The sequence below is a fragment of the Gouania willdenowi genome, chromosome 14 (assembly GCF_900634775.1).
Source record: "Gouania willdenowi chromosome 14, fGouWil2.1, whole genome shotgun sequence".
Lineage (NCBI taxonomy): Eukaryota > Metazoa > Chordata > Actinopteri > Blenniiformes > Gobiesocidae > Gouania > Gouania willdenowi.
In genome coordinates this window covers 23,553,137-23,576,231 of record NC_041057.1, presented here as the reverse complement: position 1 = coordinate 23,576,231, position 23,095 = coordinate 23,553,137, and the positions used below count along the sequence as shown (strand labels likewise).

Sequence of the window (23,095 nt, the reverse complement as noted above, 5' to 3'; positions counted from 1 at the left end):
AATCATGGGACATGTAGAATTTTAATGGAAACTACTACGAGGCGATGCGCCCAAGTGTGTAAGCTCTGAGGAGAGCGGACAGTCCGCACTGAGTCCGTTGTGCGTGGGGTCCGTCCGAGTATGTTTGAGCCTTTACAAAAGCTCAGGTCCCGAAATTGCATCAAAACACTCCACATTAAATTTTTCACCAAACTATACCGTCCTGCCATTTCATGAAATTGCACCCTCGGAAAGGACCTTAAAGATCCAAGTAAACTGGTGGTAAAATAATGGGGCCTTCGCACCGCCTTAGGTGCTCGGGCCCCAATTACACCAATGAATAAAAAAATCAATCATAATATTATCTTTTTACATGCAGCCATTGACGCATGTATTCCTTTAATTGCCACATTATCATGAGATCAGGCTGATTTCCTTCAGTCCAGGGTTACTTTCTCAGCTTCACGGAGAGTTTCAATCGGACTTCCTGGAGGTAGACTCGGCTCAGGTCCTCGCCTGCCTCTTGGGCGATGCGGGCCACCATCTGTCCAGCCACGCCGATCACCATCTTCTGCAGGTACAACAAACATCCCCAACATCAAACACTGATTAGCCTACACCTCCTCACACAGAACGCTGTTCTTTCAATCCTACTATTTATTAGTGAGGATGCAGGAATAACTATTGTTATTCTACTTTATCATTATAGCATAGGGACGTAAAGATTAATCGTGAGGCAGTTAAAAATGTATTCATTTCAAAGGTGTCACGGTGCACATTGATACTCTGAAATTGAATGGCAGTACTTTTTTTTTTTACAGCAGAGGGCACTATCTATTTAGAATTTGAAATTCAGGACCCACCACCGTGTTTTAAATCAGAAGTGTGGAAGCATTTTGGCTTCCCCAAGACAAAATGAAAGAAGTGAGAAAGAAAGAACATGTGAAATCCAAGGTAAGAGGGGAACAGAGAGGAAAGAGAGAAACAAGAGACAGAGAATGAAAGCCATAGTTTGTTTATTTCTATATTTTTTATTTGATATGGGATTTGTTTTAAAGTCCAATTGTTAAGGCACAAAATACATTTTCAGTTACACTTTTAAAAAGAAAAGGAACTATTATGTAGTTTTGCATAGTTTACTGTAGAGCCAGAAAAAATGAATCGGCTTCTTCTTCATTTGTACAATTTATTTATTTATTCTTAATTAAATTGCATTGTTTTGCATAGTTTATCAAGGGATTCTTTTGACAATGAAATATAAAAGAGATAGTACAGTATTATGAATATTTTTCAGTCATGTATCATGAACCCAGTATTGCGTATTGAATCGAATCAGGAGTTGAGTGAATCGTTACATTCTTATTACAGAGTTTACTTTCGTCGCAGATTTCTACACATTTCAACTCCTTCAGTGTTTGACCGATTTCGACAGTTAAGATATCAAAACACGTCAAAGATTTGCCACATTTCTGATTGTACTTTTTTAGTCAAAAAGTTTTTATCGATTTATTTTGTTCCAAAATGTTCCCATTCATTTAAATTGGCAAAGCCCTGAATTCCCTTCAGCTTTGAACTTCGGCTGTTTGGCCATTTTTCAACCGATTTCAATCATTCGACTTTCAAAATATGCAGCTGTCTGTTGTCTTTCAACTTTTCTCTATCTTCAACTATTTTTTGACTTACAGCCCTTTAACCGCAGTGACTTCTCAGCTCCGATCACATTTTTACAGAGGAATGGATGGATAGATCTTCTGAATTCCCTCATGCAGCGTACTGCCATGTGGAGCAGCATCCTCACTTACATTTTCTTATGATTGTAACACAAGCATCAGTGAGCTTTGCTAACAGTACAATGAGTCATTGCACTCCGTCTTATCACAGCTTAAAAGACAAGACGGGAAATACTTAGAGGCTAGAATCAAAAACCTGTCACTATGTGATTATAATTGTGTTAGATTTCAAGTTATTGTTCTTAGATTTGTTAATTATTCATCTTTTGACTTTTTATTTGTTGCTGTTATAAATGTGAGCATTTTACTAACAGGTCAGCTCTTAACCACAGTTCTTCAGATAAGAGCTTTTCTTTGCTCTTCTTCCTCACTTGTTTAAAAAGCCCCATTGGTGAAGCTATAAAGTGTTTACATAGTGCATTTAAAAGAAATCAAACATTTACGTATTTAATAAGAATAAGCCAGGAAAAAATAAGATAGCATCCCGTTTTGTGTACCAAAAGGCTCACTGTGCCCTCCTGTGGTAGGAACTGGGATTACAATCCTCTGTGGATTTAGTTCAGTGTTTATTTTGAATTGATTAGTTTAAGACTTTGAATACATTGACTTTGAACAAAAACTCCAAAGTATGTTGTTACACAGACTGGATGGTGTAAGTTTAACATCCATGATTAAGCAAATACCTCCATATAAAAACAGTAAAATGAGAACTGCTTCCCTCATTTATTCACTCATTATTAATGCGTTAAATAATCCAGGATTTAGAAGCTTTCTTTGTTAATCCATGTCAACTGTTGTGTTTTTTTTAGCACTTCCTTTGCTGTTTTCTTTAGCTCTTCTCCTGTCTTTTTTCTGAATATTCTACTGCTTCTGTAAAGAGCAAAATTCCCTGTTATGGAACTAATAGAGGATTATCTGACGTTTAAAGTAGTTTTTAAAACAAATAAGGTAAATTTGGAACGTTTTAAAGCTCTTAATATGAGCTGTTGTGAGAGTAATAGTACAAAAATAATTGAATGTTTTATTCAGAAATGAGTCAAACAGTAAAATGTACGGAAGCCCTAAAGGGCCATGCTTTCATACATTTTTTTCCTCTGTTTTCCCGTGATCACGACTTAATTTTCTCGAGATAACGAGACTTTATTTTCCTGTGATAATTATCTCAAGATAACGAAACAATAGTGTAGTATAAATCATAATCATTCAGTGTAACAATGTCAGAGGAGCAGGAGCATATAAATCACCACATCAGGACTTCAGTAAAGTTAGACAGACCCAATTAATGTCTCATTCTAACCATTATGAGAATGAGACATAATGGTTATTATGTCTCATTCTCAGATATCTGCAATTACAATTGCAGATATCTGCAATTGTAATTCAATTGCAGATATCTGTAATATAATTGTTACATGTAAAAATGTAATTGCAGATATCTGTAATTCAGTTTCTACATGTCGAAATGACATTTTGACATGTTGAAATATATTTGTTACGTGTGAAAATGGCTTTACAGATATCTTGAATTAACATTTCAACATGTCAAAATTACATTTGAACATGTTCAAATGTAATTTCCACTAGTGAAAACTAAATTGCTACATGTCTGCCAGACTTATTAAATGTTAAAAGGGCTTGCCATACTGCGCCAGCTCGGGCTGAGACACGGCATCATTCCCCCAGAAACATTGTGTGTGTTAACACACACACAGGGAAACTACACACAGGTTCACCACAGCTGCAGAGGCTCAGAGCTTCAAAACAAGGATCCAGCAAGACAAATAGACTGGTGAATAGACTGTTTTACTGTATATTACAGTTGTTCAGGTAAAATGACACTTTCACGCAGGCAAAAATTTTTATAAAAATTACAGTCTATAATTATTATATTTATTACATTTAGGATAATAGTAATAATATGTTTGTATTAGCTTAACGGAGCAGTTCAAGTTCTCTAAAGGATACATTGTATTAATAGCAGCAGGGGAGGGGTGGTTACACGTTATAAAGTTACTTTAACCGATCGGAGATCTGAAATTTTTGTGGTCGGAAGCTACGCTTTTCACGGGTTGCCCAGTTTTCTGGGATGAGGGATGAAAGGTTTTGTTTGTTTTTTACGTGTGTGGTTAGTTCAAACCATCGTTCTGTGTTTTACCTCTCAGACACTTCCTTTGTGTAATGTTGTTTACATTATGTTTAAATGACACAAGTTAAATGTACTTCCTGGAATTGCAGAGGCTTGAATGGTGTAAAAAAAAATCCAACAGGTCATGAACAAGTTGAAAGATATGGAGTCTAAAATAGTTTTTTTTACAAGAGACCCATACCATACTTTAGAAGACGATAATATAAAGATAAGCAGAAGGTGGCAGGGAAGTCTGTATGCAGCCTCATTTACTTCAAGGGCAAGAGGTGTTATTATTTTAATTCATAAATCGGTTCCTTTCCAGGTCACAAATGTTATTAAGGATAAATTTGGTAGATATTTAGTAATTCAAGGACTTATTTGACATGAAAAAATCAATTTGGTAAATGTTTATGGGCCTAATATAGATGATGATCAATTTTTCACAAATCTCTTTCTAACCATTTCATCCATCTCAGGAAAAACCATCATTGGTGGGGATTGGAACTGTGTTTTGAACCCTACTTTAGATAGATCAACTGGGACTGACTTAACTCATCATAAAAGTAGGGATGTCATCCAGGACTTTATGAAGGACTTAAATATGCTAGATATTTGGCGTCATCGTAAACCCATTGACATAATGTATTCTTGCCATTCTAAAACTTTTAACTCATATTCTCGCATAGATTACTTTCTAATTTCAGCAGCGTTATTACCAAATATAATTAACTGTTACTACGACAGTAGAACAGCATCAGACCACTCTCCCTGTAGTATTGTATATTCCCATAAGGATCTTAGGTCGGACCCCCCTAGATGGTGCCTGCACCTAAAATGGCTTAAGGAAAAGGAATTCCTTAAATACGTAGGAGATAAAAATCGATGAATATTTTGACATGAACACTACACAAACCACAGCCTGTATCAGGTGGGAGGCCTTTAAGGCCGTTCTAAGGGGGCATATAATTTCTTTTACATCATCAAAGTCTAAGGATTCACAAAAAAAAAGAATTCAATTGGAAGAGAAAATAAAAACATTAGAGGAACAGTTTTTTTCAAAAATAAAAATCCATTGGCAGAAAAAGAATTGTTACTGTTAAAAGCCGAGTATAATAAAGAATCTGCAGACCGGGCGACCTCTAATATCATAAGACTCAATCAAACTTTTTATGAGCAAGGAGAGAAGCCTGGCAAAATCCTAGCCTGGCAAATTAGACAACTGGAGGCTCAAAAAAACATTACCTCAATAATAAATGTAAATGGAATGACTGTAGTGGACCCAAAGGAAATAAATATAGAGTTTAAAAATTATTTTGGAAAACTGTATGATTCTAAGGAAGGTGTAGACTTTAGTCTACTCTACATAATGCATTTCTGGATAAATGATCTATTCTCACTATTACAGATGATTTTAATGAACAGTTGGAAGCCGATATTAGTGAAGAAGAAATAAAAAGGGTGATTGACAATATGCGACTTGGAAAGAAAGGTGGTCCTGATGGGTTCCCAATTGACTTTTATAAGAAATTCTTAAATAAAATAATAAAGCCGATGCTAGAAATGTATCTAGAAGCATTTAATAATGGTAGCCTTCCTGACTTGATGACTCGCGCATTAATTGTTCTCTTACCTAAACCAGGGAAACCTAATGATAGATGTGGTAATATGAGGCCAATAAGTTTGCTTAACTCAGATTTAAAAATACTCTGTAAATTGCTGGCAATGCGTTTACAAGACTCCCTTCCGACAGTTATCCATAGAGATCAAAATGGTTTTGTTTTGGGTGGCCAAGGTCTGCACAATGTACGTAGGGTCCTTAACGTTATTCATGGCTCTGACAATGCTCCTCTCTCTTGATGCTGAGAAGGCATTCGATAGGGTTGAGTGGCCTTATCTTTTCAATGTTTTGTCACGATTTGGACATGGAGAAACATTCCACAGGTGGGTTCAGTTACTCTATATAAATCCCACGGCAGAAATTCTGACAAACAAAAATGTGTCTACTCCAATTAAAATAATGCGTGGGTGTAGGCAGGGCTGCCCCCTGTCACCTCTCCTGTTCACTCTAGCATTGGAACCACTAGCCATAGCAGTACGTGCACATACACATATTTCTGGAATTGTAGTTGATCAAGTAGAACATAGACTCTCATTATACGCGGATGACATATAATTATTTCTCTCTCAATTAGATAAATCTATCCCCGCCTTGCTACAACTAATCGATGAGTTTGGTCATATCTCAGGTTATACTATAAATAGATCTAAATCCTCTATTCTCCTGCTGGACAAAAAAAAGAGAGATACACCTCCTGTAGTAACCTCACAGTTTCATTCAGTCCACCAGTTTACGTATTTAGGGATTAAAATACTCCCAAGTTTGGATCTAATAGTTAAAAATAATTATGAATCTGTAACTAAAGAAATAACTGATAACGTTAATAGATGGATGTCTCTACCCATGTCTCTGGTTGGTCGAATCAACATTTACAAAATGAATATACTCCCCAAATTGCTGTACATCTTTCAGAATATTCCCTTACCACCTCCAAATGTTTGGTTTAAGAAGATTAAAACATTAATACTAAGCTTCATATGGAAAAACCAAAGAGCTAGGATAAGGCTGTCCCTACTTCATTTATCTCATGGAGATGGAGGACTGAAATGTCCAAATATAATGTGGTATTACTGGGCAGCGCAACTTAGGTCCATCAGGTATTATTTCAGTACAACGGATGCTCCCCAGTGGACAGAAATGGAAAATAGGGTCTTAAGCCCATCTTTACCTCTATATATTTTATCCGATTCAGAAGCTAACTTACTTAAAAAAACCACAAATCCAATTGTTAAGAATATGGTTGAAGTATGGTACAATACTAAAACATTTATGAAAGAACCAGTTACTCTGTCACAGCTGAGCCCGATATGGGCAAACCAAGAATTTAAACCAGGCAGAGCAGATGCAGTGTTTAAACAATGGGCACTAAATGGTTTGGGTAAAATTCAGGATTTATACACTGATGATATGATGTCATTTGAAACTCTTCAATATAAATATAATATACATAGGAAATACTTTTTTAAATATCTTCAACTTAGAAACTTTATTCAGAAAAAACAAAGCAATCTTTTAAAACCATTTAAATCTAAATTAGAGGTCTTAGTTACTGAAGACAGTTCGAAAAAAGGAGCAATCTCACAATTTTATAATTTATTGGCGTCAAATTCTTCAGAGAACTCAACTATTAAACTAGAGGCATGGAGAAAGGACCTAGAAATTAATCTATCTCTTGAAGAATGGCGTTCTGTTTGTATAAAAGCCCAAAAACAAACTATTAACTCAAGGTTAAGGATACTGCAATATAAGTGGTTAATGAGAGTTTACATCACTCCAGTTAAATTGAATAAATACAACCCTGACATTCCAGATACTTGTACAAAGTGTAATGAAGAAAAGGGTACACTTTTTCACTGCATTTGGGAATGTAGGGTAATTCAGTCTTTTTGGAATGCAGTTACACTAACTTAAAAGACATCATCTCAAAAAGCTTAACTCAAGAACCTGCTTTTTTCATTTTGGGAATTTATCCAAACTATCCTAAATACACTAAATGTGAACGGATTCTTATTGACATTGGTTTAGTACAAGCCAAGCTTCTGATTGCACTGAACTGGAAAAGCTGTAGGGCTCCCAGTATTGGTCAATGGGCCAAAAAGATGTTGACAATTCTACCACTGGAACGGATTACATATCTTCTGAAAGGGAAAAGTGACTTGTTCGAATCCATATGGAGGCCATTTATCACCTACGTGGAACGTTTGAATCTATCCGAGGATCGTAATGAGGACTCATGAGACTAATCTGACTTGGGACTATACCTTTTGAGTTTTATATTCATTTTTTTAGTTACCCTTTGTTTTTTTTTTCTTGGAAATATGGATGTCTCTGTACACTCCTGTAACATGACATTCTTTTTGAAGAAGCAGAAGCACGGGTGTGTGTCTGGGAGGTTGTACTGTTGTTGTGTGTTGTAAAGCAAAAAATAATAGACATTGTTGGAAAAAAAAAAATATGCATGATTGAGGAAATCTGCTCAAATATTCACAGCTCAAAAACTAAATGAGAGAGACTCAGGGAGCAAAGGAGCTCCTTAAGCAGGTGTGGACCAGAAAACTGAATTCAATTTGAATATACAGTATGACTTTATGGGACAGATTCACTAACATCTATAATAAAGGGTAGGAAACCATGTGCGTCCCTAAATCATTTGGTGGCGCTGTTTCCTCACCTGCTGTGGTTGAGACCGCCCAATTTAAATGAACATTTTGCTCGTTCACCGTGAAGAGGTGTGTGCACAGAAGCACAAAATGACATTTGAAGAAGGTAAATTGGAGGCAGGTGGACTTATCTGTCTGCTGCACATTTAATAATGTAGAAAACAAAATAAACAAATAAAAATGCTGTTTAATATACTTTTAAACCTAATGTTATTTTATCCCACTAATTTAATGAGGCTGCTCCAGTCAGTTCCTTTAACTTTGCCCTTATCAGTCCATGGAAGATCTGAGCTCCTGAGTATCACTTTGTCACACACCCTCATATTTGAACAATTGCTGTGTAAATCATGCAACTGCTCAGCTGATTCTGGCCTAACGCTCCTTGCTATCAACGCAACACGAGAGTTTGAGTCAAAACATGCAGATGAAGACACAGGAGCTCACTGGAGCAGTGCGTCCGGAGCGACAGCCATGGAGCTCCGTGCAAAGCAGCCACACCAGACTAGCAGTTTCTCTCCCTCACACACACTTTACTCTACATTTTCTTATTCAGTGGCTGTTAATATTGACTATTGGTTTATTTAAATTATTTTCTTATACTAGAAAGGTTAACTGCAGCCTTTTTTTCATCTCCGCTGTATATCGTGTCAACATTCACTGATCTCTGTGTGTGAAGCTGTGAGTTTGCACCTGCCTGTGAGTCGTACCGTTTTCGATGCAGAAACAGTCACCGCAAACAGTTCCAGATTTAATGAATTGCATTGCGTCCACTGCATTAACTCATTGACTGCCATTGATGTACATATACATAATTCCAAATCCAAACGTTCACTGCTATTAACGTAAATGTACGTCAATCGTGTTTTTCAACGGGGGTTGTTAGGAGAGACTGTGACTGAGGTCTCACGTGAATATCAGCCTTGATGTAGTAACCAACAGGTGCCATGTAGGTGGCAGCAGTGCACCTTTGGATGAGAGATTGGCTGGGCAGAGGTCAGAGGTCAGAGGAGGAGGAAAAGACTTGACCAGGGAGAAAATGGTGCTATGAGAAAAGAAGGTGAAGCTCACAGCAGCTCACACTTGAGCAGAGCATGTGTGGACTTAAATCGACAAGCAAACAATTTTTTTTCTAATGAAAGTAGAGAGTCTATTCTTTCAGAATGTTGTTTTGGATTTGACATAGTCATAGTAAAAAATATTCTGTGGGTCTTTAAAATTAGTCAAAATGCTCTAAAATGTCTGGCAGGGAGGGGGGTTGCTGTTCTGAAAATGGCTGGCAGCCAATGAATTTATTTGCATTTCCCCCTCCAATTTTGAGATCTGCCAACATTACATATTAATCAGAGGGAAACACACTTGACGGATTGTGGGCGCATTGTGACGCGTAGTCCTGATTCCCTGGGGTTTGTACCCTTTTTAGTGCGTGGAGTGACGTTTGCACACATTTTAATACCCCTAAACCTTTAGTGAATCTGCCACTATGAGTTTAAATTATTCCGTAGAGTGCAAAAATTATTTACTTATCCATTTAATTGTTTTATATAACATTTCCATGACGAGGCATACTGTAAGCAAAATTAAATACTTTGAGTAAACAGTATGTAACTGTCAGAATTGTTAGGGGTAAAGTTTGGTGCTTCCATAGACTGGTGTATTTTAGACACTTTTATGCTCCGGGCTTTGTGAGACCAGTATGAGGAGAAACATTTCTTGTTCCAATATGAATGCACCAGTGCACAAAGCATGACAAGCCTCAATATTTAAATTTCTACCTTTAAGTGTATATAGCAGTAAAGTCACATTTCTGAATGGTTTTGTCATTAAGGCATCTGTACGCCAGTACAGAACAAAAACAGAATAAAAACTATAAAAAATGTTGTAAGAAGAGGTACAGGGGCAAGGATTTCACAAGACCAACCACTTTCTATATAGATTTTCCTCCTTTGTCATTGTTGGTTCATCGTCACATTGTGTATCACGTTTTTACATCTTAAATAATCTCCATGTGCGTCACTTGATCAGTCATGCTCCTTTCACAGCGTTTCTGTGACATACAAGGAGTTAATTCTCTACCAGGGCAGATTGTTTTAAGATCACTTGTATATATCTATAAAAAAACTAAGGTCACAGATTAAAGCTTATGATTAGACACTAACTCCCTCCACTCCTGGAGTTATATTGGCTGCTTTGAACACAATGGTATCAAATGCTTCTTTTTGGAAGGGCTGGTAATGATGAAAAACTGACCTTTTTAAAATGTTTACACAGTAGTACATTGAGGTGATGTACAAAAGGTAAATTCTAAGTAGACAGGCAATACATTTTTTCCTGCTCTGATGTGCCAACATTCTGTTTCAGACTTAGCAAAGCCACTTAGTGTACATAATCAACTTTAAAAGAACTGATATTTGTAATAATCCTTACCATGTGACTCTCTTTCTTGGTGTAAAGTTTCACAAAAATATCAATCCCACCCTCTTCCTCTTCCTCTTGCCAGAGATCAATGGACTGAAAAAGTGAGACATTGCATATCATTAAAACAGGACAACAGTGTTTAGTAACAAGTCTGGGATGTACACTGTATACCAGGGGTTCTCAACCTTGGGGTTGTGAGACACTGGGCACAAAAAATTAAAAATATTTTTTCAACAGTTTGAGCCCATTTTTTTTTTTTTTATTTTGACCCTTTTTCTGCAACTACACCAAACTTGTCATATTCTAACCTATTTTCATCACTTTTTCCTTCCCATATTTTTGCTCCCTTTAATGCAATTTTACTATATTAATCCCATTTCTGCTACTTTTGCATCAAGTCAAATATTTTAATGCATTTTCTGCACATTTTGTTCCACTTTCAAGACATTTACAGCACTTAAACCGTTTCCACTACTTTTACCAACTAATGACTCATATGTTGACCCATTATTGTCACTTTTAGCCTCTTTTCACCTTATTTAATGCTTATTTCTGCCAATTTAACCACATTCACATGTTGTCATGTTCATTATTTGCCAGTTTAAACTAATTGTTCCTACTTTTTAAATTACAACACCCCAACCCTCCTCCCCTTTTCTGCCACTTTTAAGCCAATATTGATACTGAACCCCTTTTTAATCACTTTTTCTGTCCATTTTTGGCCACTCTAATTTGCAACTTTTAACCAATTTCTGTGGTTTTTAAAATCCCATTTAACCACCTTTTCCACCATTTTTGGTCACTTTTAACCCATTTTATTACCGATTAAAACAAGGATTTACATCTTTAAGATGACTACACTATGGCTCACATAATACTAAACTTTCTAGATAACAGTGGATATTATTCAGATGAATAAATAAATGTGGTTATTACAAATTCATAGAACAATGCATCATCATTTTGCTGACTTTATGGATGGGCCCCAAAAAGCTCTCCCCTTTATTCCCTCTTATAGATGGCCCTTTCTCCACATGGCCGTTCTTCAATGTCTGTGTTCAACCACGTTCAGGTACAGTGAGGGTCCCCACTCTCTAGCACTTTAATTTTGGGGGTCGTGGGCTGAAAAGGTTGAGAACCACTGCTGTATCCCAGTTACTAGTGGAGTTATTGTTCACCTGTGTCACTGAATAGGGCACTTCCTCGGGCAGATACTCCAGCAGCTTCTCTCTGATGATGTTGGTGCAGACGTCCTCTGGTCTCTGATCAGTCAGGACTTCACTGTGGTACTGCCACACGCCAGGCTTTGCTGCCAGCAGGAAGTAATGCTGCATGAACAAGAAGAATACGTGTCAACCCTGGGAAGCGTTCACATGTACTGGAAAAAACAAACCCATTATTTTTCAAAATTAGGTGAAGATCATTCCTTCTTTCAGAATTTAAAAGACTCTGTTCCCTGATATACAGCATGCATGGATGCACGCTAGGAAAGGGTTTATTACCACCTTATTACTAAGTATTACTAGTTGTATCTCTGAGGACGAGGAATAGTTAGTAATAAAATGTCAAAGATAATGCTAAAGGGCTGGTTGGGTGGTTGTACTGTATCTGCAATGTTTTTTGGGCAGCGTTGACCAATAACAGATTCAATTCCAATATGGGTAATCTGTATGAAAGACAGTTTGACTTACGGTTGCAAAGGGTAAATATGTATGTGAACTTAAGACTGGGAATATTCAAAAGAATACATTTTCCCTGGGAAGTATTTATTGGAAATTTTAAATAACTGAGGCATAATCCTTGGTAAGGGCAAACCTTCAATTTAGCAGAAATGTTCAGACCCTTTGCAACCCTATTTTGAAACAACAAGGTTAATGAGAAGTTGGCTTCTCTTTTGTCAAACATATGATTAGTACACTTTATTTGAGCTCTGAGCTTGTTCTTTCCGGAGTACCTTCAGTGTCTCCACGGACTCTTTGTCCACACACGACAGCATGAAAACATCTTTGAAGTTGGGCCAGCCCAGCTGACTGCGCAGCTCATTCAGCTGCTCTTTGTTCATCCCTGACTTCGTCTCTACAGGGTTATCTAGTACTGAGCTGTCCATGTCTAATGGCGTGTCCTGCCTTTTCTTAGCCCACGGCGGTTTGATCACAGGCCTGATTCGTATCCTGTGCCCATTCACCATTCCACATGTCAGCTGAGCAGTGATATCCAACAGTCTGTCCTTAGCCTTCACCAGGTCCACCTGAGAGGAAGAGAAAGTATTGATAAAAGCACAGGAAACACCAGGTTTGAGTGCTGCCGCTGCTGTGTAATAATCCACAGTAGAGTAGCAAAAACATAATTTAATAGCTACGAAACAACAGCACATCTTAAAGCTGTTGGAGATCAAATATAGACATAGTGTAGGCCTCAAAGGTCAATAAATCAAAGAATATTTGCTAAAAAAAAAAGATGTAAAAAGTTAAACTTGCTGCTCGAAAGTTACTTTTGTTTAGCACTGTAAACACTGACATTACTGACATTGTTGGAAAAAAAATCGGGCATTGCATTGTGGGAGGTGGAGTCCCGAAAAAGGATGCATTGAGGTGTTTTTCCTTCATTCTTACTTGGTCTGCTCGATTATAGAAAAAATGACAATCACGATTATTTTAGTCAAAATTGAAATCACGATTACTGAAACGATTATTTGTCAACTAAAAAGTTATTTGTTTTTTGTACAAAACAACAAAATATATTCTCTAAACATAAATAAAATCCTTGAAACACTAAAATCAAGTATGTTCACTTTTGCACAAAACAAAACACATCTTGCACGTGATGTGTGTTCTAGGTCTTCATCATCAAACCCAAAGTGCTCCCAAAGAAGAGAATTTGATGCTCGTTTACCAAGTGTTTTTGCTGCGTTTCTCCTGCCATGTTTCAAGACCGCTAGCAACAACTTTCCTTGTGTTAGCCTGTAGGCTAGCTTTAGCTCTGAGAGGGGCGGGGCGCAGGAGCTTGCATGTGTGTGCATTAAACAACTTAAAATAAGTATCAATAATATTTTTTTCTCATGTGTGCCAAGCTTTATTCTTTGTAGATGTCATAAATTGTGGAAGTTTTTTTTATATAGCAAATAAATCATCTTGATTGTTATTTTTGTAATCGTTGAGTGTTACAATCAAAATCATAATCCAAGTTCGATTAATTGCACAGCCTTAATTCTTACTGTGATTTCTTGTGTTTCTTCCCAAACAAGGAGGACAGTGGTTGCCTTGACACCATATTTGTTCTAGTTTGTTCCCAGTATTTCCCGTGTTATCACCTCACTCTGCAAAACATTAAATTTCCGCCATTTTGGAAACTCTCTGTGTAAGCCCCAGAATAAACATGTACCATTGCTTTGCCGCAACATTCAGTTGCACTTTCAGCTTTTCCAGTTCCCAAAAAGATGTGTTGAGAAGTCAAGGGTGTGGGGCCCTGCTCTTTGGGCATGAATAACAGTCACATAGACAGCTATTCTCGTTCAATGGCATTATTCCACTGCAATATGTTTTATAAAACAGATAAATAATATTATCCTTGCAGGCAAGGGGCCTGCAAGTACAATCACAAACTGTCACAAACTGTGAATGAGCTATTCCAAAATACCGCACTTGCAAACACAAGCATAAACAATAACAGAATATTAGGATTTTTAAAATCAGACACCTGCAGCACTGTATTTAACAAGGATTGTTTAGTCTACTGGTTTTTATTAGGAAAAATCCACTTGTTGAGGTGCTCTCTGGGAAGCCTGGTGCACACTCTGTAAACCGTAAGACCCGCCCACTCTGCTTCAGCTGCTGTAGGCTGAGATCATAAAGGTAGATACACAATGTGGATCCAACACGCCCCCATGAGACGATTGACATAAGCGCCCAGTTTGAATAAATGAACCATGAGTATTAATCGGTTTAAGGTTTTGTTACCTGTTAGCGGAGTGTTTTTCACCTTGGGGTTGTGACCCCATGTGGGGTCTAGGGGTGGGAACCTCTGGGTACCTCACGATACGATACGGGATACAAAGCTCACAAAAACGATTATCTCATGATATGACGATACTGTAATTATCGATATATTGGTCAGAAATCAATCTATGATAATCAATGACATAACAAGAAAAAATAAAAAATTTATTTTATATCTCTGAAAGACAATAAATTGAAAAAGTGTCCTATGAACAGTGACACTATTTTAGTGCAACATTTCTGTAAATAAGTGTCAACATACCAATGTAAACGAATAAGTATCTCCAATAGTGCTTTCTGTAAACAACAAATAGGGTCTTTCTTACCAGTGACACCATTATAGTGCAATATTCCAGTAAACAATATATTGGTTCCTTTAACAAACAGCAACAAAATTTCTGTCAAGACCTACCTGCACATTTTAGTGAAAAAACAGAAAAGGTTTTGAAAATAATAAAATAAATCTTAAATCCAAAAAATTTTAAAAAAAAAAAAATCGATACTTAGCACGAGCATATCGATAATTGATCGTGTGAAAAAATATTGCGATATATCGCCGTATCGAGATATTCGTCACACTCCTAGTGGGGGTCTGTAGATTATGATCAAAAAAACTTCACAGGAAGTCAGAAATGGAAAATAAAGCTTGGCTTTATATTTTTTCAAAAAAGGGTGACACATAAAGGGTGCAGAAACTATGACTTGATATAACTTGGCATTCATTCATTCACTAGCAGCTGCTCTGAAGAAAAAGGAAGAAGAAAAATAAGCTGCTCCAGGTCTTTTCTTATGGTACGTTCACACCAAACACGTTTTGGGCGTCAAAATCGTGCCTCGCGCATAGTTGGACACTTGTGCTCATTGAATACAGACGCTTGTCACCAGCGTCGAAGATGCACAGAACACGAGTCGAGGGGAAGGGCTTCTCTTTTGCCGGTGGTGTTCATACATTAAATGATATTGTGGTGATCAGCTATGTTCATAATTCACCCAGTGGCTGTCATATGGTGGGGAACATTATTGTGTTGAGAAGGCGGTGTTTCCGGTCGGATGTATTTTGGTGTGACTCAGTGTGTTCACTGTGATGTTAGAGGGCTATAGAGAAGTGTGGTTGAATAGAGAATAAAGTTTGGAGTTTCCATGCTGAACACGCCGCCTCTGACCCCCGTTTATCGGCTCAATATTATCCAGAGAGTGGCTTGGCTTTATTTGAGCCTCGGCGGCATTTCTGGATTTACCAGAGATGCGCTCGGACGAGAGTCGATTTCAGCGCTACTTCCATCTCTCTCGTGCCCAGTTTGACGACCTGCTGACCGGCATCGGCGCTTGCATCTCCTACCAGGACACCAACTACTTCCAGCAGAAGAGTCTGTCCATCTGTCTCCGCCTCCGGTTAGTGCTTTTTGAATACGTCACGGTTGAGGAACGCTCCTGATTGGTCGACGCACGGGGACATACCCCAAAAGTTCAGAAGTCTTAACTCCAGCATCGGCCGCACGTCAAAAGCATCCGCAGATAGAAAAGCTTGAAAACGCACCGCATAGGAGGCGCGGGATGCACAGCGGGATCTCCGACGCTCCTTAGAAGCGCATCCACCATATATTGTGAATGTACACCTGCCGCTTTTGACGCGTTTGGTGTAACGCGCCCGTACATAACATCCGGAAAGCACGCAAAGCATTATGGGAGATGCTGTTTTCTTAAAGTGAACCCTCTGTAGGCAAATACAATAGAAATTCATGTCGTATGTAATCAGTATCAGTAGACTGTATTATGAATTCAATTCTTTTAACTCTGTTTTTAACTTAAATAATAAAATGAAATTAGCAGCTTTCAATCAATAATGTAAATAAAATAACTATTAATAACAAATTAACTAATGTAAAATGGGGTCCCTTAAAATGTCTAGAAATTGGAGAAAAAAATACTGATTAAATAAGTGCTGTTCACATTTTTTAATTATTATTATTTTTTAAACTAAAACACATCACACGATCTTAATCAACTGTATTCTATATACTTTCATTTTCTAAAATATAAATCAGTATAAAAAATCTGATTTGTAACAGTAAAAAATGTCTTTGGGATAACCAGAAATTTGTGATATCAAAATGGGTTACGATTTAAAAAAGGTTTGGGAACCACTGGGTTAGTGGTTAAACGGTTAACCATGAGCATCCCTAACTGAAACATTTAGTGGAAGTTAGGCCTGGGCAACCACAACTCCTATCAGGGTTAAATTTGCTGATGCAAAAAAGATAACTTGATCTAGGATGATGGGCTTCTATGTTGTAAAACAAAGAAATTTTGGGTTGTAAATGTTCCATTTTAAATATTCACAGGTGGCCATATTGGAAAATTCAATATGGCCACCTGTGAATATGCCAGTCAAGGGTTTTTGTGAAATAGGCAACGTATTTAGAATCCCTGAGGTTCAGAACCTTAGAAATGTGTTTTTAATTTTAATCATGTGACTTTTGGTTAGCTAGTAACAAAAGAACCTGTTTTTGGGTGGCCGTCATTTTGAAAAGTCTAAATGGCGACCATGTTGAGAATTGGCTCCGGCTCCCACCAGATTTAAATTAAGCAGATAAAAAACTGCGAGTAAGCCAAATTTCGTGCTTGTAGACACATTTGTACAATTCCTCCCCAAACAGAACAAACGACTATAAGGCAGCACATGTGAGTGAGTTCTGTATGGTAATGTTTAGGGGAAAGTCTGGATTAAAACGCAATCAGAAATCTAAATGTGCTTTTAATACTGTTCTGAGAAGTAGTGAAGGCAGCGACTTCTAAAACAAGTACTGTAATACAAAATAAATGACAATATACACTACCAGTCATAAGTTTTAGAACACCCTACTTTTTACAGTTATTTATTGCAATTCAAGTCGTGCGAGTCCAATGAATAGCTTGAAATGGTACAAAGGTAAGTACTGAACACCAAAGGTAAAAAATAAATGGTTGAGTTACCCAAAACAGAAAAAAAAATGTACATTTCAGAATTATACAAATAGGCCTTTTTCAGGGCCTATTTGTATAATTATAGGCACAAAGTGGGTTAACAATTTAAAGCTGTTCTGCAGCAATGAAGGTTGAATCAGCCTTGAAAGCTGGTGCTTCTAATTACTACAGGTGTTCCAACTTTTCTTGGTTACTTACAACCTCCTCTGTCTGCATAAAAAGCAGTGTTGGAACACTGTACTTTGATGAGTCAAAAGTTTAGAATACATTTTGGTCTATAAACTGATTCCATGATTTATTTTTCAACTCAAATTGCTTATTTGTTCTATGCTTTCATTTCAGAGTGCAGTGACACAATAAACTGAACATTTTCCAGTAAAAAACTGGAAAAAGTGTGGTGTTCTAAATCTTTTGATCGTTAATGCATATATCTGGATATTGCAATTTTCCATATCACCAGAATGGAAAACTCAATATATCTCAAACCCAGCTCGAGTACAAGTAAGTACCTTGTTGAGGACCAGGATAGCTGGGATGTTGGGATGCTGTGCCAGGCATTTCATCACCTCAAAGTCCAGTCTACTGCACATCCACCTGTCTGACACGTCCACCAGGACCACCACTGCAAGACAGTTACAGCCCATTACGGTGTTGCATGACATCACCAGAGAACACGAACTCCCACTGATGGTGTCGTACTCAGGTCGGCTTCTTTGACGGCCGTCCAAGGATCCACGAGCAAAGACTTTTCCAAATGGTGTCTGTGAAGAAGGCAAACAGTTTGTCCTTCATATTCAACAAGACAGAAAGACCACAACAAGTTTATAGACTAAAAGAAAATGGGAAAAACCTTTTGACTTTTTGTGCTGTGGTGAGACCAGGAGTGTCCAGCAAAATCTATGAAGAAAAAACACGTGCTCATTTTAACTTGTTTATATCAAAACCAGAAGGATGTGGAAAATCTCTTACAATCTGAGTGTCCCTCTCTGTTAGAACACCAAGGGCACGTGACCGTGTGGTGTGCACTTTCTTAGACACCGCAAACACCTGCGAGAGAGAATTAAAGACTGTTATTTCAGAACAGCTACACTCTGCCGTATACAAGGGATAAGTTAGGAATACCTTTCTGCCCAGGAGCTGATTCGACAGCGTCGACTTTCCTGCATTTGGGGCTCCTATTATGGCCACTTTTAAAATCTTTGCATTGTCAGGCTGATCAGGTTGTCTTAGCAACAAAGACAGTTGTTCACCTAAAAAGACAGAAAGTAAAGATAATGATATTGGATGATAATAAATCTGTGTTCAGGCTGGGTTGCAACAATAAGCCAGAGTCTGTTTACCTTGGTCTGCTGGAACAGAGGCTGGATGGTGATAATTGTCATTTGCTCGTGCTTCTTTGCCTTTCATCAGTCGGTCCAAAAATGCCTCCGATGTAATAAAACAAGCTGGATTGAAGCTAAATCCATTCCTAGCTCCTCGTCTAAAGGCAGCATTTCCTGTAAAATCATCAAACTTTACTTTGCTGCCTACAGTGCTGTGGGTGATGTCACTTTTTCTTTTCATCCCAATGCCAAACCTAAAAATAATATTGATGCATCCACACGTAAAACACATACAGCACTAGGGTTGCAAATGGATGGAAAATGTCTGGTACATTTCTACAGCAACTTAAGCTCTAGATGTACAGCAGTTATGAAAAATAGATACAATTAATGGGAATTATTTATTGGAATCATCATTTTAAATAACTGTTTCCTATCCAAGCATAACTATTAGCAATCGTAAAAAAAAATACATTTAAAAAACACATTTCAACAGATTTATCTTTAGGTATTGTAAGCATCTTGTTTTTTTTAGACCTTGTAGAAGGTATAACCATCTTAAACATCCAAAATGTCATTTCAATTCAATACCTTTCTAACTTAACATTTCTGTGGCAAAAACTGCAGCACTGATACCAATAAGCTCCTCAAGCACAAAAACTGTTTGTTTTAACTTGAATTATTTCATCATCGTTGAGCAAAATGTTACTTGTTTTCCTGACCCTTTATCTGAAAACAAATCCTGTTAAAAAACAATGGTCTCTTCCTGATACCCTTGAATGATGATTTGGTTTGTTTGAGTCAAGATGATGCTTAACACATACAGTATTCCCGAAGACATTTAACATCCCTGTTTAGGGCCAACCTTTAAAGCTAGGGTAGGCGATTTCCTCCAGATTCACTTTTTAAGTTTTTGCTTGTAATTATCTTTATGTCCTGATGGAAATTAAAATCTTATATTCTCTGAAAAAGGAACAAAGAAAATCCATCATCTGTAGCAGCTGTAAATCTGTAATGACTTCGACCAATGGAAAAAAACGGACCGTTTTTTAAACTAATCACGTCTCCCTGCTTGTTCTCAATCCCTCACATGCACAAGCTCAGACTGAAAGCTTGTCACCGATGACAGAGTTAAAACAGAGTTTTTAGTCATGTTTTTTAACATACTGTATATAATAGTAAAGTTTATTGTTTACTTACTGATGAATGAGACATGAGACAACGAGGTTTCTACACAATACAAGTAATGAGCTGAGCTCTTCTTCTGCAGCAGCTGTGTGCATGCATGTGAGTGAGACAGAGCACAGATGGGAGGGGGGAGGGGGTAAAGGCGGAGCCATCAGGGAGGCTACATTCAAAATCATGCTAGCTTTTGAAAATCATCAACCCTACCCTACCTTTAATTTTGTAAATGCCCTATTTATTCCTGTTAATTTCCATTAAAGTGTCCTCCTTTATTGGAAAATAAAATATGGTCACCTTAAGTCAGTGGTTCTCAAACATTTTTGGCTCACGTACCCCTTTTGTCCAACTACAATACTTTGCTTAGAAAACTATTTAAATACAACTATATAGCATAATGATGGAATGAATGAGTGATAACACACATTTTAGAGAATCTTATTTTGTAAATAAGTGGAAAAAAGCAGTGTGTACTGCAGTGGTTCCCAGCCTTTTTTGGATTGTGACCCCATTTTTTTATATCTAGAATTTCTGGCAACTCCAAAGACGTTTTTTTTCTAGAATCACTTTTTGATGGAAGTATAGACAGATATGTTTCAGATTGTGTGTGTGTGTGTGTGTGTGTGTGTGTGTGTGTGTGTGTGTGTGTTTTAAAGACTAATGATTTAAAAAATTCAAATATCCATTTAAATATTTCTGAAATTTCAGATGACCCCACATGGGATTTTTTTTTTTTTATCATTTCCGGTCATCTCACGCCTGGGGTGGAAGCAAAACTGACACTTGATTTGTTAATTTTCATCTTTCTCTCAAGTACCCCCTTGTAGTGCCATCGCGTACCCCTAGGAGTACACGTACCCCATTTGCGAAACTCTTCCCTAAGTTATACAGATTTCCGTAGTCCAAAAATCTAAGCAAATTTACGGCTAATACATTTGAACGAATTACAAATAATGTTAAAACCCTGAGAAAGAGACAAATGGTTGAAAAGTCTGTGTGAGTGACTGACCTGCAGTGACAGACCATGACGCACTTTCCTGTGAAGCTGCCACGAGGAAGTGTCTGCAGAGGGAGCGACCGACCGCTGACAGAGCCATGTTTAAACACCTCAGCTGTGTTAAACCCGACACAGAAACACAGCAAAGGACAGAGGAGAGATGTCTGCTCACTGTCACTGTGAGGATGCACCACAGAGCTGCGCCATGTTGTTTAGACCAAATAGACACCGACATCCGTTTGTATCGAGGCTTGTGTGGAAACTACATCGCCCCCTATCGGTCACCATGGCCACCTGCACGTGTCGGTAAACCTTTTTCATCCTGTACCCTTTGCAGGGTTGGGGTCAACTCTAATTGTAATTGCGTGACTGATAATTCATTACAATTATGGCATAGTTGTAATTATAATTTCAAAATTCTGTTGCTGTCGTAATTGTAATTAAATTGTAACTGAGTTTAGATAACTAAGGGAGTCACTATTGGACCAGTCTTCCTTTTACAATAAGATTATGTCCCACACTGTCCACTTTTAAAGTGCACCTTAAACTGTGGATGAAAGAACACTTTTAACTGTCTGCTATTGTTATACAGGATGTAATGTTTGTAAATGTATTTCTATTTTATGTTACCTGCCTATTGACAACAGATGGAAATTATATTTTTTGCTATAATCTGGCATATTTACACTGTATTACAGATGTTCATGAATATGCACTGTCCCCATCAAATACACAAAAAAATAAATACAAATAACTGAATTGGAATTGGCACGAAAATTCTATAAAAACGTGTCAATTATAATTAACGCAAAACCGGAGAACCATGTTACAGTTCTATGTACAGTTCTACACATATGTAATTCACATTTATTAAAATATGTTTCATATCAAGCTTTCGACCACATTTTACCAATTAAAATAATAAATCAAGGGGTAAACTGACTCAGACACCCACACCAAAAATATTAAAACTTATATTTTCATTGATTAAGAAGCCTAACAAGGAAACCTATAAAAAGGAAAGAAATTAGATGATAGATATTTGTTTTTACTGTATTTTACAGCTGATATAGGACCCGTTATCATAAGAAATGCTAACAGAAAGCTAACACAAGAGGAGGGTTAACTTTTATTAGGTTATTTATTTCAGGCTCAGTAATTGTGATTAATTGTAACTGAACTTTAGTAATTGAGAATGTAATTGTAATTGACTTTCTGAGGATAAAAAATAACTGAAATTTAATTGTAATTGAAAAAAATGTTGGTAACAAATCATAATTGAATTGTAATTAAACATGGGTAATTGAAAACATAATTGTAACTGAAAAATGTAATTGATCATTAATTACAATTACGGTGTAATATAATTGTAATTGGAAAAACCTGCTGCTGCTGTAATCATAATTGAACTGTAATTTACTTCAGAAAAAATACTTTGTAATTGTAATTGGCATGGATGGAAATCCTATAAAAAATGAAAATTACAATTTGAGAACCATGTTACAGTTCTATAGCTTTTACATACGTAGTTAACAATCATTAAATATGTTTCATATCAAGTTTACCTGTCACTTTTCTTGAAGATCATTTTACCATTAAAATCTTTTTTTTTTTTTTTAAATCTATGGGTATACTGATAGAAAAAGGCTCAAAAGTCCACACCAAAAACATTAAAACCTATATTTTCAAGGATAAGGAAGCCTAACAAGGTAACCAAGATATGAAGAACAAAAATTAGACAATAGATACTTTTTTTTTGTACCGTATATTCTAAAGCTGATTGAAGACATGGGTCAAAACTGACCCATTATCATAAGAGATGCTAATAGAAATGTAACACAAGAGGAAGGTTATGTTTTATGGGCTTATTTCTTATTTATTTCAGACACAGTAATTGTGATTAATTGTAATTGACTTTCAGGGGAAAAATAATAATTGTATTTTAAATTTTAATTGGAAAAAGCACAAGTCGCTGTAATCATAATTGAGTTATAATTGAACATGGATTATTGAAGACATAATTGTAATTGAAAAATGTGACACCAACCCTTATCCTTCGTGTGTCTTTTTGTAATTGTGTGAGTAATAATTATCCATTAATCAAT

At 36.9% G+C, this 23,095-nt stretch overlaps 1 protein-coding gene across 1 annotated transcript; it reads right to left on the bottom strand.

Moving 5' to 3' along the window:
- Positions 1-340: 340 nt before the first annotated feature.
- Positions 341-21,231, bottom strand: eral1 (Era-like 12S mitochondrial rRNA chaperone 1). The gene is made up of 11 exons (XM_028466739.1): positions 21,003-21,231; positions 18,830-18,985; positions 18,612-18,739; positions 18,459-18,536; positions 18,340-18,386; positions 18,189-18,250; positions 17,999-18,111; positions 12,485-12,778; positions 11,709-11,858; positions 10,540-10,623; positions 341-550 (listed from the first exon to the last, which is right to left on the bottom strand). Exons 1-11 carry the CDS (start codon positions 21,223-21,225, stop codon positions 428-430), a joined length of 1,458 nt encoding a protein of 485 aa, XP_028322540.1. The 5' UTR covers positions 21,226-21,231; the 3' UTR covers positions 341-427.
- Positions 21,232-23,095: the final 1,864 nt, after the last annotated feature.